At 40.2% G+C, this 17,280-nt stretch overlaps 1 protein-coding gene across 1 annotated transcript; it reads left to right on the forward strand.

The window, feature by feature from the left end:
• The first annotated feature begins 4,475 nt into the window (after positions 1 to 4,475).
• On the forward strand, positions 4,476 to 17,161 carry LOC100746944 (transcriptional activator cubitus interruptus). The gene is made up of 9 exons (XM_033323105.1): positions 4,476 to 4,663; positions 7,269 to 7,537; positions 11,247 to 11,501; positions 11,821 to 11,985; positions 12,068 to 12,232; positions 12,484 to 12,906; positions 13,133 to 13,669; positions 13,769 to 14,026; positions 14,255 to 17,161. The coding sequence occupies exons 2-9, from the start codon at positions 7,271 to 7,273 to the stop codon at positions 15,719 to 15,721; spliced, it is 3,537 nt and encodes a 1,178-aa protein (XP_033178996.1). The 5' UTR covers positions 4,476 to 4,663; positions 7,269 to 7,270; the 3' UTR covers positions 15,722 to 17,161.
• The last annotated feature ends 119 nt before the right edge of the window (positions 17,162 to 17,280 follow it).

Raw genomic sequence — 17,280 nt, forward strand, 5'->3', positions numbered from 1 at the left:
TTATACATATACAAATTCTAAAGACGTTCGATATGAGCGACTCAAATTGCGCGGCAATTTTTGAATAATTTTTGAATAATTGGCCGGGCAGGTACAGGCCGATTATTCATCTCTCGGTTGTAAATTTTGGCGCGTCGTGGACTCGCGTGAAACACCTGTGCCTAATTATTCTCTTCTCCTGGATGGATGTTGCGAAAGAGGAGGGGATAACTGTTACGACCGATTTACATGGCGGGATAAATAAGCGGCTGATTCGCGAGAGGCGGGGAAAGTCGCAATTAAGAGATCACCCGCGCCGGACACGAACCCGAAAACGTAAGTCACCGAGTGTTTATCCGATGTATTTCCACTGTTGGTCCACGTTGATTGATCGCTCGTAATTGCCGACGCGCTCGCGCCGCTTCATCGTCCACCGATCGGGCCTCGACGCGGCCATAAACGTTTTCGCGAGGCTATACACGACACGTGAATTATACGCATGTAATTACACGTGTAGCCGGGCAGCGCGGTCGTTAATGCGCGACTACCGCGTGACAGCCGTATTTTCCGAGTTATTGCCCACGCCACGGGACGGAACCAAGCAATCGACCGTCGTAAACGAGTCACACTTTTACACACGCTCCACTTGGTTCCTTTATTTGAGTATTTGCCGATTTTAAACCGCTTGACCGGTGATCAAGGGTGTTTAATTTACGTCAGAGTAAAAGACTTTTCGGTGAGAAATGCTCTTTCGAGATAATTACAGAAAGATTTAGATGATTTATCGCGCGATCGTTGTGATGGAGTCATATCGCAGAATTTGGCTATTTTTCACCGCGATCGGCGATTATGCCTGTTTAAAGTAACGTCAGAGTAAAATATTTCGGTGAACAAGTTTTTCTGACGATCGTATAAACGTTGGTTTGTAATTATTCCTTCGGACAAATATCGCATTCGTACAGGGCGAAAAGAAAGTTTTCTTTGGAAATGATAGATATATCGATTTATTTTTGATTGATTTAATTGAATAAAACGGTAGACTAATCGTTCAAATCCTAGAGACGAAAGCCTATTTCTAAATCAAATCGTCGAGATGGTTGCACGGCATCTAACAACGTTTGCTTGAAATGTCTTTTAACGACATATACTTTCTTCGGCAAAAGATAAATGCGTTGGGCAATATAAATTAATCTGAATTTATCCATCGATTGAATCTGAGATTATTTACTTTTCTCGAAATGTTTCGAAATTACACCTTATTAATAAACCACGAAAAAGCCTGCAAAGAACATTTCTCAAGATTCAATTTCAGAATTCCCAACAGTTGATCCAATCTCGAAACAGATCATGAATGCACTTCATCTATACCCTTACTTTAATCGAGTAACGATTCTCACGGAATCGGCTGAATATTACAGAGGCAGCATAATACGGGCGTATATCATTTGCTGATCGCATGGAAGCGATTCAACATTCGTCGTAAAACATTGGATCGTCGGTTTCTCAGGAAAACCGGGTCTCTGGCCGTCCCGAATTACCATAATTACCGGACCTATACGAAACGAATAAAGTCATTGGTGGTAGCGTTAACGTGGAAGGCCTCGTCCTCGTAAGGATCAGGTCCTGACGTTTAAGGGCGTGCGGAAGGGAGGCGGCAAGGGGGATAAAGGGGCATCGAATTAAAGTGGCGGTGCGCATGAAGCCATTATAAGGCCGGTTGCAACCGCGGCGCGTCCCACAAATCGGACCCCGGACCTCCTTGCTCGCGAGTTAAGAGCAGCCGGTAATTTGCGATTAAATGAAGTAATTAACGGATTAAAATTCAAGTGACGCGCGATCGCTGGTCGTTTGTCAGCCTGGCGTTGTACGATGCTCCGCGGGATGCTGCCCGCTCGTTAATGTCGCCATCGTACGCTACCGATCAGAGATTCTTCCCTTTTTCCTTAGGGACGTTCTTTTGTAAACGTACATTTCTGCGGGCAGAAATAACGCGCGTATATATATATATGTGTGTGTGTAGAATAGTCGACGAGTAGAAGGAATAAAACAGGGAATTCGAAGCATTATCGTTTACTCGGAATTTTTTCGCGGTCTCGATGAGTCGGGAGAGCCGTGTTTAAGTCATTATAGGTCTCGCGGTGTCCATTTGGGAATTGTAAAAGGGAGTTCGTAATATGTTTCGTGATACTGATTACGATGTCCAAAAGATGGCGGCTTTTTTTAGATAAAAATATGTGTATTGTATTTGGTATTTTAAAGTGTATGTACTTTTTGGACTGAATTTACGAAGAACTAATTGCCATTCGTAGAATTGTACGTGTAATGATTCTTACAGTAGTTCTTTCTTTTATAGTATAATATATACAGAGTGGTTGGTAACTGGCGGTATAAGCGGAAAGGGGTTGATTCTACGCGAAAAAAGAAATATAGAAATATAGAATAAAAATAATCGGAAATATAGAATAAAAATTTTTAGCTTGAGGCTTTGTTTTCGAGAAAATCGACTTTGAATTTTCGCTCGCTATAACGCATCTCACTGTGGATAGTTGTCTCGATGGAAAACTTAAAAAGAAAATTTTTATTCTGTATTTTCGACTTCTTTTTTCGCGTAGAATCACCCCCTTTCCGCTTGTACCACCAGTTACCAACCACCCTGTATATGTAATATTGTGACACGAGAGCTTACGAAATTTGTTTAATACTTTTTTATTTTACCAAGTTTGAAAAGAATCAGTAGAATGAGAAGATAAATGCAATCATAGATTCTTGGAATAATACGTCGAATAAGAATTCTTCAATCGTAAAAAGTACAGCGTATGGTTTCATATCAACGTTCACCAAAAAACATTAAATTTCTTTCATTTGAACATCAGGTTCTGAGATGCTGGTCTAAAATGAGAATCGGATTCTGATAAAAAGACGAAAAAGCTATAACAAAAATTAAAAGATTGGAATAAAAGTATAAACGATTAATAAATCGCTACCTGCTTGTGTCTAAAGTAGCAATACCTGAATCACAATGCAACCGACCGTAAATTCGAGATTTTCCAGCGCTAGTTTTCATCTAAGAGACAGAGTGTTTTATGAAATTTTTCATAGGTGATGGTCGGCGTCGCGCACAGAGGATATCGCCGGTGATTAAGCGATTATCGTTCGGTATACGACTAGACAACCGGTTACCACGACGATGTACAGTCGATTCCGCGAAATTATAGTGTTCTTAAATAAAGCATCGTAGGCGTGCGCCTCGTGCGTCCCTTCGGTTTTATGTTCATTGGAATCACGACGAACGATCAATGCAGCGAGAGAAATACAACCCGACAAACATTTTACAGTCTCACGCGTAAAACGTAACTATTCTTACGTGCTTCTTCGCCCTAAGAATGAGACATAAACTCTGCTTGCAATATGGCAAGTGATTTTCCTCTTGTCTTTTGCAATCTTGCAATTTTGCTTATTGATTGAAACATAGAAAAAATCTACAGTCATTACTTGTTTATATTTTCTGCAGATTGGTATTAAAAATTCCTGGAAACATAATAAATGTATCTCTTCCTACGGATCACCTAATCCTCATCTATCTTATAATTAACTTTCTCACGCTTGATGTTGCGTGTATATAACATTATATTTCAATAAGTTGGTAATTAACTAAGTGATAAATGTATCTGTTTCCAGCAAACCGATCTTGAATTTCATATCATTGTGCTAGTCATCGATATGAATAATTCATAAGGGAGAATTTTTTTACAATTGAAAAAACTGATATTAATTACTCGTAGAACATTGAGAATAAGATAGGGTGAAGAAGAGAACTTGGGAATAAAGAAACAATTATTCCATGAATCTCTATAACCTACATAGGTTAAAGATCACATGGAAAACGATCAAATTCGTGAGTTATTGGAATTGATTAAAAGATTAAATATAATCAATGACGTAGGTAACGTAATAACAACCCCTTCCGTTCTCCTTTTTGTTTCTTTTCTTCCGCTCTAATAATCATGTTGTTAACGTAATGTTAATCTTCCGATAAAAAAAAGTCAGAAAGATGAGAAGAAATTCTTGGAAAGATAATAATCAATTGACGCAGCTGTTTGCGTTACCAACTCCACGTACTTTATGGCAGGAACCAGTGATTAATTTAGGATGCAGAGAAATATTTTAAATCCCGTTTCTGCCCGTCTTCGCCGGTCATTACAAGCTTCGGAAACGTCGCGTAATTACTAAATGATACACCAAACTCGAGTTTTGTCGGTAAACTGCTTCGTTTCACGAGAAATGGCCACCGATCAGCGTTTCTGGAAACTATCTCGAAAAATCTTATTCGATTAACGTCGTCGATTAAAAAACATGGCGAATATTCGTCGTTATTTTAAAACGAGTCATCGTAAAATCGTTAGGCGTCCGTGTTAAGGCAACGTGCTCGCTTTTATGAAGCACACCGCCTAGAATCGTAGACACGCATGGGCGTGACCGGTCGCCTAAGCGCTTTGGCGCGCGTCCGCGATGGCACCGTCGATGGTGCTCCGTGACATCGACGATTGACTGCTAATCGGTGACGTGATTCTGTGCAGAAAGACTTAAAAGGTGATTCTAACCGTGTTGCAATAGATTCGAGACAATTTCAAGCGGTTTCTGTACGCTTACGTAAGCTTCCTAGCCTGATATTGTAACAAAATCGGTGAGTAACGTCCTAATAAACGAGATTATTCACGCGAATAGCATGAAGACGTGACAATCATTGATCAAATATTTACGAATTTACTAATTCTAATTATTTATAATTAAAAAACCACGCAGGATCATCCGTGAAAAAAAAGTCACGATTCGTTATTGAAAAATCAAGTGGAATTAACTGTTGTAATAAATCGAGATGAATATCGCGGAATTATACGATTAATTAACCAAGTATTCAGAAATTTGCTAGTAAAAGGCATTTTTATCAACGTTAGATTATATCTACGTGGAATCGAAAGAACAGATTCATTTCTCAGAAAACGATTACGATTCGCTGCTCAAACACCGAGTTGAAAAGACTATCGTAATAAATAAGACTATTCGTACGTAAGAAATGTACGTAATAAAGTATAAAGATTATTAGCAACTATTTACAAGCGGAAGATATTTTTAGCCGCAGCTACATTGCATCTAATGTAGGTTCGAAAGAGCGAATTTGTTTTGTGAAAATTGGTCACGATCCATCGTTCAAACATCGAAAGTAGCTCCTGTTTGGTATACGTCGATCATACATAAATGATCGTGAGGTTTAATTTATAGAGCAGCGACAGGGAGCCTGTCAATCGTGACTTCGATTAGGAGGAAGCGTGATCTTGTAAGGCTCGTCACGTAACGCACCGACATCGCCATATCGAACGTTGGTTAATTTAGCCGTGGCAATTTATTGAGCGAACTCGCTGCCAACCGTGCGTATCGCTAATATTTCATCGTGCAACCAGCTACCGATTAAATCGTGTCTCAACCCAATTATGCTATATAAGCAAGCTTAAAATTTGACAATATCGGTATCGCTGATCGAAAGACATCTCGGTCGTACCATGTATGTATCGGCAAACCAGATGACAACTAAGATTGTAGTATGACGGACGTTTGAATCTCTGCGCGGATGAACAATGTAACGTCGTTGTTTGATTGATTTTACAATGATGTAGCTTTGCAATAATGTGGTTTACCGCAGTGAAAATTTATTTATTCGATATAGACATATGGGAGTAATTAAAAATCGATACGTATTTCATAGAATTCAAGAATTTCAAAGAGAGTAGAGTTTTTTAACAAGCAACAGCCGATAAATACCTCCGTAGCGTTAGTTTATAATAATCTCGAAACAAAATTCGAACAATAAAATCTAGCCAATTAAATCTAACTAACCAGCTGATATTTTAATCGAATCTTCTAGAGACCGATTTTCAATTAACCCAATTTTATTTACTTCGATCGACAAAGTTTCTCGTGCGGTTGATAAAGCATCCTCAATTAAATAAATTACACAACACGAAAACCATCGATAATCCAAATGATTTAACTCGTTACTCCCAATTAACGAGTGGAATATAATCGGAACTCTGCAACGTACATCTACAATGTATTTCCGTATCAAACTTACACATCCTGGCAGCATGCCCGATCCAACGAGCGCGCTTTCTCGATAATTAATTGCGAGGAAATCCAGTTGGCGGTTGTAGAAAGCCGAAAGCCGATACCGTTACAAACGAAACAGGAAAAAAGTGTCGGTGTAACAGCGAATTATTCGTACGATTGGTCGCTGATTTCATCAGGCGATAACGAGCAGCGTCGCTGTCACTACGTTGGTTAAATAGTTAACGCGAATTCAGTGGACGAGGGTGGCGATACACCGGGGATAATCGATAGAGATCGAAATCGGACCGCGTCCATTCTCTTGACAGTCGGGGCACGCCACGCCGGACTTCCGGCACGTAGGCCAAGCTTGCATTTCAATGCTACGAGCCTCTCTTACGAGACCATAAGATTGTGTGTACCGGTGATCGTGTAGGCTGCGTTATTTCTCGTTCTTTCTCTTCTACACGAGGAAAAAGGAACGACACGATACACGTCTCGATAAACGCGTACTTAGGAAAGACATTTATAAAATACCGGATAGATGGTGGGTTGCACCAATCGACTGTCGGCGTTCGTTAACCGCGTTTTTGCTTTAGAATGAAGTTTGCAGATTGTACCTGAAGTAATTACGATTAGATGAGCGATAACACGTTGCTGCATTCTTCCAGTATCATTTGGCAATTGCAAGTTTAGAACAGAAATGTTTATGCATTTGTAGGAAATTCAACTGTCATGTAAGACGTTATACTGGAATAATTTTCTAGTAAAATTCCGAGATACAGAGAAAGCTTTGGATGACAAATTTTAATTTGTATTTATAAGATACGGTTACGAGACTCAATTCGATCGAAAATTACTCAGACAGTTACACGAGAACGAAGTATGTGTATTTGATGTACTTTACAACCCCATAATGGTGGTTAAGGGATAAGCGTGTAAGAATATGCAAAAATATATAAAATTTCTAAAGCGAAGTGTTCGTTAAAATATTTCAAGGGTGAAACTAATTTATACTTAGATTTCATTCATTTAGTCGTATTCTGCTAGTGACGCATTGCACATGGTCGTGCCAGTCTTTCTATTAGACACTTGTTTTTAAACGTCACTCTGCTATCTTTCAACGATTTTTTTTTCGATAAAATTGTTCACTGTTATTTATTAATTTTTCTTATCGTTTTCTGTTACAGCAATGAGCCCAGCTTTGGGAATGCACCCAGGTATGGCGCCACATCTGCAGCAACTTCAGGCGCATCTCCTAAGGAGCGCAGCTGCCGCAGCTCTTCTACCCCATGCTCACCCCCTACAACCCCCTGCACCACCTCCACCACCACCTCATCCACACCCCCATGCCCACGGATTATCGCCGCATTCGCAATTATACCCCGGTGTGCCACCTCATTCCACGGCCTCAGCAACCCTCGGACCTCATGGAGGAGGATTGCCGCCAAAAACTGAGGTAAGCATGGACATTTTTCATAATTTCCAATATTAACCAGTTCTTCACTCTTAGCCAATGACATTGATTTTAATCTATGTTAATATCATTTTGCATTTTAAAATAAAAGCCGACGTTAAACCACGCAATTGGTCCATGAAAGGTACATATACATAGATATTTCGTCCAAGCTTAAAAATTGTATTATTTACACAAACTGTTGGTATTAAATATCCAATAAAACAAATATTTCTGATAATGTAAAATAGTATTCCCGAAGAGGAATTTCAAGCAAGCGAATACACTTGATTCTCGAATAAAATATAACCTTTCAATCGCTCGAATACCTTGAAAGAAATATCGAGCTGGAAATAACGAAGTACCTACCTATACTTGTACCAGTCTATGCCTTATACATGAAACATCGATTCAATGAATATGTAAAAACAATATCTGGTGGATCTTTCGTCATGCTCTCGTCTCACGCAATACACAATTCTAGCAAACATATCACTTAGTACAGCGCTGCATATCGCAGAATTACAGATGCCTGTTCGATTGTTAGTGGCAGTCAGGCATGGACGTATGCTCGATAGCTCGTCATCGATTCATCTGGAATAAGCAATAAGTAATCGTTCCCTCAGCCTTCCATGTTTTCCTCCTACTAACCAAGTACCGTGCACGCCGTTCACAGTCTCTGCAAGGTTTTCAGAAGACTTCTCAGCTTCATCCTCGTGGCACGCAAGGAGCAAAGGGGGAGAAAGAGAAAAAGATTGGGTTACCCTCGCATGGTCCTCGGGTTACAAGCAATCTCGCGCACATTATTTCGCCAGATTCCACCCCCGTCCACCTGACCATCGTCTTTTATCTTCTTCCTTCTCCTCTTTAGCTTCTTCTCCACTCCTACGTTCTACGTTTGCGTCGTTGTTAAACGCGCTCTCCGTATACCCTAGCCCTTACTCTCTTTGTTAAACCTCTCGTTTCTATTCACCAGCGGTTTCTTTAAAGCTCTTCGTTTCTATGTTTCTAGCCGGCTTTCTGTTTCTCCTGTTTGCTCTGATTTATTTACATCCGCGGCGGCGTTTTCATTTTCTCCGCCAGCGACACGACTCGCCGCGTGTCCGCACGCTGTAAAGTTCCCGTGCCTGATTGCATCGACTCGCGTTTCTCGCATCGTTCCATAGTACGCTGTGCTCGTGCACGATCTTTCCCACAGGGAAGTGATCGATGGATTTATAGGCACGTCGTAATCGAGAGGTTACTTACTTGTACGGGAATCTCGGTAGATCGATTCCTCGATTCCTGCAACGTTAATTCCGGTCGTCGTAACGTCTCTATGCTAATATCAGTTGATACATAGACGGCGGATTTTTTTGCATTTTTGTATTTACATAACTAAAGAAAGGAAATTTAAAGAAAAATTTGTTTTATCTATCAAGTATAGTAACAAATACTCTAATTTTGGACATTTTGTGTATTTTTGCATATTGCAGGCACTGTGAACATTTTTCTGAACTTCAAATTTTACATTCTACAGTTTGTAAATTCTATATAGCACCTAAAACTGAGAATTTTCTATTTTCTATTTTATGTTAGTGTTGCTTTTTATCTTTGTAGATATATATAGCATTCTAGAACTGAAAATTTTCTTCCTACTTTCTAATTTCTTCTCCAATTTTCTTGTCTAACTTTTATATTTCCTTTTTATAGTAGCTTTATAGATTCAGGATTATTAGTTTAATACTCGCTACCACTGCTACTGTTTAACGAGTATTATAAATACGTACGGTTTATGGTATTCGACGATGTTGTAGTGTACGATAAATTTCACGATCAGACAACTTAATTGAAGGAAGTTCCAGTAAACCATTCACGCGTTTCTCGACGCACGATCAAGCAATATGGCGCTACCCCGTCGTAAGCGCCTTGAAAGTGTTAATAATCTTTATCTACCTTCTGTATCTTTCTCGGCAACCAGAAGTGCTAAAAGTTTCTTCTTGGGGAACGTTTGCCTAATATCTTCCCAGGCCTTGAAACTACTCTCATCTATTCGTTACTCTTCCATTAACCTAAGCCGTGAAAGCTTCCAGAATTTGATAACCGTTACTAGAATCGAATAAAAACTAAAAATCTTCTGCCTCTCAGCTTTATATTTTATCAGAGATGGAAATGTTAAACTAACGTTTCCGTTATTTGCAAAATTACGAAATATTGTCAAACATTCTTTTAATTTTTTCCAGCATTTACAAATTCGTATTCGATTACAAAAACTATTTTGCTTCCTATAATTGTTGGAAACTCCATTTATAGGTAAAATTTTCATAGAACTTTATAAATGAAACTCTCATAATTCAGAATTCCTTTATTTATATCTTATAGTTGTAAAATATTTATTTATTAATTTGATTATAGTATATTCTTGTTTCTGAATACCGAGAAGATTGAAACCAACAATTAACCAAAATTATATTCTAATCGTCAGCAGTTATACTCAAAACATAATCGCACTGCGATATCGTTAAAAATTACCTTACCATCTTTCTCCAACGTTCCGAGTTAGCTATCATCGAACGTCTAAAAAATTTTCAAAATTCCTCCATAGCGGATCAAACTGCTCAAACAACTGTATTCAATCGTTGTTCAATCCTCAAACCCTTGGAACTAGCATCTCCATTTCAGTTGCAATTTATCGCAAGGTAGAAACGAGAATGTAGGCGGAGTTATGTCGAACTACGTCTGTATCATAACACAGAAGCAGGCAACCATCGGTTTACGAGGGCAAGGAACGATCGATCGGCTGAGCGCAGGGCTATACGGTACGCGATAATTGCGAGATCGCGTGCAGATCGTGTGTCACGAGGCGAGCTTCCTTCTGTGGTACCCTGAACGCCGCTGTTTGTTTCAGAAAATCGCTGGCCTAGTGTCAAAGATCGCCGATCGAACCTTCTGAATTCCTGCGGCGATCGAATTAGCAACTATCCGTTCTCCAATATCCTCCGTACTTGCTACCAACTTTAAATCACCTGGAATGATAATCGCTTCACACTCGATGTAAATTGGAGTTCGATACGCGGCGCGTTATTAATCTTTTTTTAGCTGCGTGACGTAAGAAATTACGGTGAAGGTTTCGTGCGATCTGTTATTTCCATTAACGTCGATGTGACGTCCAGTTGAAGTCCAGGAACGTGTATTTAACGTCGGATAAAATCGAGGGAAATTTAATTAGTCTGGGCTAACAAGGAATTATAACAATTCTTTAAAACGTATATGAGGTGGTATCAAACGTGTTGGTTCGGTTAATGAAGAAACGCGTGATATAATTGTGATAATCAGTTATATTAAAATCACTCTAGGTACAAGTACAGAGTTAGTATATTACGTCGTAATCGTCACTCGCTCAATGCTATTCGCTTGCTAAACTTGCTACACTCACTACAATGATTGTGCTAGAGAGAGCATGTTCGTCTATTTATATTGGTAGGGGAGTACCGGAAAATGTGAATACGATTCCGATTGACCATCGTCAATGTGTAATCACACATAACAGGGATATTGTTTTGTCCGGAGTTCGTTTACCTTTAAGTCGCGTACATCAAAACGGTGTTGATACTCCGAGGCAAAACAACAACATGAGTCACTCTCCATTCGAATCGTCCTATGACCCATGTGCCGCTACAGATACGTAATTCAGAGGGATTGGTAATCGGAGAGATTGACGATCGGTTTGCAGAGCACGGAGTCCTGCAGAAAAGCGTCAGAATCGTCGACCAGGTCGGTGACGGCCGAGGCGGACACGTCTTCGAGGAGAGCTTCTACGAAGGTAAAAAGGGAGCCTGCGACGACGACGACGAACGCTGCCACGACCACAGCACCACCTACTCATCCTCAAGGACTTAGCCCTAGCGAAGATCTTCGAGATGAACCTGGAGATTTTATCGAAACGAACTGTCACTGGAGGGACTGTGGTCTTGAGTTTCCTACTCAGGTGAGAATTTTAATAACGCTTTTTGAATTGTAAAATTTCATTAGCTTCTTAATATATACAAGTTTCTAAATTTTCACGTAATTTTGCTTTTATTCTTATCGTTATTTTAATCCAATGTGATTGTAAGCTTGTAGCATAAATTCGTCTTGTTTTTATATTTATTATTATAAACGAAAAGAGGAGACGCAATATATATAGGTACAACTTAATGTTATATAATAGTGTGTTAGTGTGTCCTAGTGTGTTAATATACAAGTTAATTTAATAGTTCTATATTTTGGTTCTTAAAATTAATACTTTACATTTTTATCACTTACAGGATGATCTTGTGAAGCACATCAACAATGACCATATACATGCGAACAAGAAGAGCTTCGTTTGTGGTTGGGAGGAGTGCTCGAGGGAGGAAAAGCCATTTAAGGCTCAATACATGTTGGTGGTGCATATGAGAAGGCACACCGGTGAAAAACCTCATAAGTGTACTGTGAGTACATAAAACTTAGAACGAAGATTCGCAACGTGCTAGTTAAATATTTATATTTATGCTATAATTTGTGTTATTACAGTTCGAGGGATGTTTCAAAGCATATTCGCGTCTGGAGAACTTGAAGACGCATCTGAGGTCCCATACCGGAGAAAAACCATATACTTGTGAATATCCTGGTTGCAGCAAGGCATTTAGTAATGCCAGCGATCGCGCGAAACACCAAAACAGGACTCATTCCAACGAGGTAATTATTAAATATAAAATCAACCCCCTCTTAATTGGCGGGATACTTAATTATAGAAGTTAAGATTAAATACTCCAAAATTAAGCAATCTCTAATTTAAACTATTTTAACTAACTGTACCAATTAAGACGTAAGTCCAAAATTTCTAAAATTAAATGTACACCAAAATCAAATTTCCTAAATTGTATTTCCAAAATTTAAAAGCTTGATCTTTGTACTCATGCTATAATCTTTAACACCGTGATTTCCAGAAACCATACGTTTGCAAGGCGCCAGGTTGCACGAAAAGGTACACCGATCCATCATCTCTGAGAAAACACGTGAAAACTGTGCACGGTGCAGAATTCTACGCCAATAAGAAGCACAAAGGAGGCGGTGGAGATGGCGGAGGCAGTGACGAGGCTGGTGCAGGTGGTCATAGCCCTAGCAGAAGTGAAGATCTGCATCCGAAGACACCTAGTTTGTCAAGTCCGAGTGTGAAATCTGAAAGTGAAGCGAATAGTCCACCTAGTATGATGCAGCAACAAGGTAGCCCATTAGTTGGTGGTTGCAATGACGAAGTTGCTGGTGTCAGTGCATTGACTGGTGATGGCGTTACCTTGGCTGAGGAACCTTGGAACGAGGAACCCGATGACTTGGATATCGCTGATCTGCCAGTTGCTCTACGTGCCATGGTAAGTTGTATACTTCCTTGAGCTTAGCAATATTCCTGACAATATAAGACGGTCGTATAATTGTAAATCATAAATGGGAAATATTTGATTATCATAATAGACAGAGATACGAAATATGTAGAAGATGATTTCAGTAACAACGATAAGCCACATTTTCATTCTACGTTTGCAATAACAAATCTAAATTACTCAATCCAAAATGATCAATTTCTGATTAATCCAACAGGTTGGCGGAATGGAATCGCAGCAGCAACAACAACCTCCTCCTCCTGCCTCGAGGAATCGTCTGAAAGGCAGACTAAACGCAAAGGGCATGCCGAGCTTGCCAGTAAGCGTGTCCGGTATGAGGGGAACACGTGGTATGGGTCCTCAGGGTAACATCGGGGACCTGAACAGGAGGATCACTGACCTGAAGATGGAGGGTGGCGGTCCCGCCCGCCAAACGAGTCTTTCTGACCTGCAACTCAGGCTGCAACCTCTCAACGAGCCACGAAGGGACAGCAACAGTACTGTGAGCACCTATTACGGTAGCATGAAGTCCACGGACTTTGGTAGTAGAAGAAGCAGCCAGGCTAGCGGGGTCAGCGCTGTCAGAATGGGTCAAACTGGACCTGGGAGCTTCTACGATCCCATCAGTCCAGGAACATCACGAAGAAGCAGTCAAATGAGTACCACTTCCGGTAGAATGAACCCACCGAGTCATCTTCAAGGACCTTACTCGACGAGCAATCTTGTCGTTCAGACGCAAAATATGTCTCTTCAGGTTGGTAGATGAATATTTTATCTCTTTTCTTATTACGTTTATTTTGGTTGGACTAATAATGTGCGTGGAATATTTAATGTAATGTAACGATAAACTTAGGGTATCCAGGGTATGCCAGGAGATTGGAACGGTCCAAGCGGCCATTGTACGCAACCATCCGGTGATCGTCGCATGTCCGAACCCACCAGGGGTCACCAGACCCAAAGAAATTCACCGCCTGTACCACCCAGACCAAGATCTGCTCAACTTCCAGAACATCATCCTAATCAGGAAGTCATTCTGGATGAGGTTGGAGAAGGTGAAATGGTGGAGAATAAGCTGGTCATTCCTGATGAGATGATGCAGTACTTGAATCAAGTAAGTGTTTTCTTAAAGCATCTTATACGTAGTTCTATAAAGCAGCGTTCGCTTAAGCTTCAACGAATCGGAAGATCGTATTGTAACAAGTGTATCGTAAAACAAGTAGCGATTTTATTCCAGAAATACTTTCCAATTGAATTTTAGCGGAAACAACTTATAACGATAAACAATTTGTTATAGACTAATGAATCAATGTATTTACTAATCTATTTTTTCTTTCTGCAGGTTCAAGCAGGAGGAACTCAGGTGAATTGCCGTAGCAGTCCCTTACCAATTTGCCAGTCCCCAATTTGCACAAATCCCTTGCACTACCAACGTCAAATACAGCCTACTTGCAACTACAACCAGCCTCACCAACAAACCTGCTACCCGCCACCACAACCAGCTCAACCAACGTGCACGAATTATCAGAATACCTCTCCATCTCCTTACAACCAATGTCCTAGTTCTAGACCTCCTCAGTCTAATTCACAATACTGTCCTCCACCCTCTTATCCATCTCAACCGAACGGCGGGCAAGTGCTCAGTCCAGCAGCGGGTCAAGTCATGTCACCAGGATCTCACTACGCTCCCAGTCACATCAGCGATCAGCCTCTAACTTCACCAGCAGCTGGTGCCTTAGCGCCTCAGCATCCTCCACAAAATCTTCCTCAAAACTCTGCTCAGTTAACTAGGAACTGTCCCCAAAACCACATGCACCATGGCTACTACCCTAGTTACAATTGTCAGGCACAAATGAACGCGAATTGTACCGGAAATCCAACCAGCCAAGTGAACCACCACACAAACCCCGTTTGTGCTCCACCGAATCACAGCTCTATGAACCAACAACAGTGCGTGCAGATGCGATCAACTGGCAATTGTCCACAATTGTCTCCCCACTGCACTCAACAGCCAGCTATATCTAATCAGACAACTATGAGCCATGCTAATCCACAGTGTGGTCAAGTAGCCAATCAATGTACCAGGCCAATGGTGACACCTAATGGCCAGGTGTCAAATATTCACCCTGTTCAGCAGAGCACAGTGCCCAACCAATGTGCTCAGATGTCGCCACACTGTTCTCAACTGAACATCAACAACCAGGCTAAACCAATCACCAACATAACCAGTCTCCAAGGCTGTCAACAGCAAACACCACAGCAAAATACACCTTGCCTGCAAATGGCTAATTGCGCTCATCCCAATGGTGGCCATAGATCAGTGAACGATTCTGCTTTACCGAAGAGGACGTCTCCACAGTTGTGCACTGCTCAGCAGACCAATTGCAGGATACAACAGCAGCAACATACTTGTACACACAATTGTGCTCGAACCAATCCTCCAAATCATCAACAGTACAATTGTAACTGCCAATGGGGTTACGGCGGAGATCAATGTTACCACGAGCAAACCGGTGCTGCTATGCCAGAGATTCAATGCAGAGACATCAGTCAGTCTCAACAAGGATCTCCTATGAAGCCTCCTCAAGGAATGAGACAAGATTCGTACAGAAGGACACTGGAGTATGTGCAACAGTGCAGAAACTGGTCTGGAAACGCACAGACCCACGAAACAAATGTCTCTAGTTCTACTCACCCCATGTCGCTGCCACAGCCATTGCCATCAAGTGCCAATATGGTGGTCAACGACATGACTTCGTCTCTGAGTTCGTTGCTCGAGGAGAACAGATACTTACAGATGATCCAGTGAATATCGTAATCGCGATATGAATATATAAATATAGATATATATTTTCTATCGTAACCTTTTTTGATACTATCGTTTAATAAGAATGTTGGAACGAAGAAATAAATAATCCATCTCAACTTTTGGAGATGGAACCTTTGTATTTTTGATAAAGACCGAAGGCTTTTTCTTATTCTTTGTGTAGAAACGTGCGCATTTCGTAATTGTTAAGCGCCCAGTCGACGATCGCTTAAATTAATTGTTAATTAGAATTGTGGATCGCGTGCTCGAAAGATGGATGACGTTCTCGGTGATTGAGAAACGATCGCAGTCGAAGTGATACGTATTACGAGAGAGTTCAAATGTGTTTTCTACTACGCTGCGTTGTTTATAGGATATAGTATGTATTTTGTACAAAAATTGACGGAACCTCGGGGTGCCTTACAGAGCTAAGCTAAATGGAATAACGGAGTAATTTATTATTTTTGGAGGATTGTATTTAAGACGTTTAACGTCTAAAATTCTGTCAAGCGAAATTTATAGGATTATCAAAGCACTACGCTTACGGGCGAGATCTCCGTTGGATCAAGCTTCTGTTTGTCGCACAAAATTTTACGCGTGTGAATATCGACACCGCGTCAGAGAATGTGAGATACTTTTCGAGAACATCCTTGTAACCGTATTTTTGTACGACCAGTCTTCTCAAAGCGTGCCAACATACCGTTCTTATCGTGTCATCGTAATTTTATCTTCTTAACGTTAACAGCGAATGATAAACGACGTACATGGTGACTTTATAAAAATACATTTTCTATGCGATGGTGCGACCTGCTAATGAGATTAATCGATCGAAATGAAAAAATAGACAGCCAATATTAGGATATAACGATGTGTAGATAAATCATACTAATGTAAGAGATTATTAATCAACGCTCATGGACCACGTGCATGATAAAATTAGACAATCATTTCGTAAAAATGTGTTGAATGTGTGTACCGATGGACGAACGAGTGGCTCTATGCGTGTGTCTTTCATAAGAATCATTGTAAAAAAAAGAAGCGCAAGGCAACTAAAGAAACATTTCTAGATTATATATATTTGGTCTTTTGATCGACCGAAACGATCATAATAGAATCCCTCTAATTTTATAAAATGTATCATCGTCGAGTGCCTTTCATCGTCGTGTCGATCGATGAGAAATTAAAGAGTACGTTGAACAGTTGAAAACTTAGCGTACCTAGAGCTGTTTTCTTTTTCTTCTTTCCTTTTGTTATGCAAACGATTTTGTACGAATTTTATTATATCTACGAAAGGCGAGGAGTCTTGTGAATATTATACATATCTTATCGTATACATATAGCGTAGTGATTCAAGTATGTGAATGGAAGGAGTATGACAAAAGTTTTACATCCTGAGAATTGTTAATTATTTTAAAATAAATCATATCGATCCCATCAACGAAATATTCTCGTTAGAAGTGCTTCTAATAATCTTACCTGTCTCGTTTAATATTGCGTTCAATATGCGTTTAATATTTAGAAAACAATACTTACAGAAGACATACGAAATAGATGAATAACAG

This window comes from Bombus impatiens, unplaced genomic scaffold, assembly GCF_000188095.3.
Source record: "Bombus impatiens unplaced genomic scaffold, BIMP_2.2 scf_0777, whole genome shotgun sequence".
Taxonomy (NCBI): Eukaryota; Metazoa; Arthropoda; class Insecta; order Hymenoptera; family Apidae; genus Bombus; species Bombus impatiens.

Bases quoted from the DNA above. Each gene is read 5' to 3' on its own strand.
- LOC100746944 (XM_033323105.1), top strand. From the start codon at position 7,271: ATGAGCCCAGCTTTGGGAATGCACCCAGGTATGGCGCCACATCTGCAG. The intron at 11,502-11,820 runs GTGAGAATTTTA...TATCACTTACAG, and splicing joins GTCTTGAGTTTCCTACTCAG to GATGATCTTGTGAAGCACAT. The intron at 13,670-13,768 runs GTTGGTAGATGA...CGATAAACTTAG, and splicing joins CGCAAAATATGTCTCTTCAG to GGTATCCAGGGTATGCCAGG.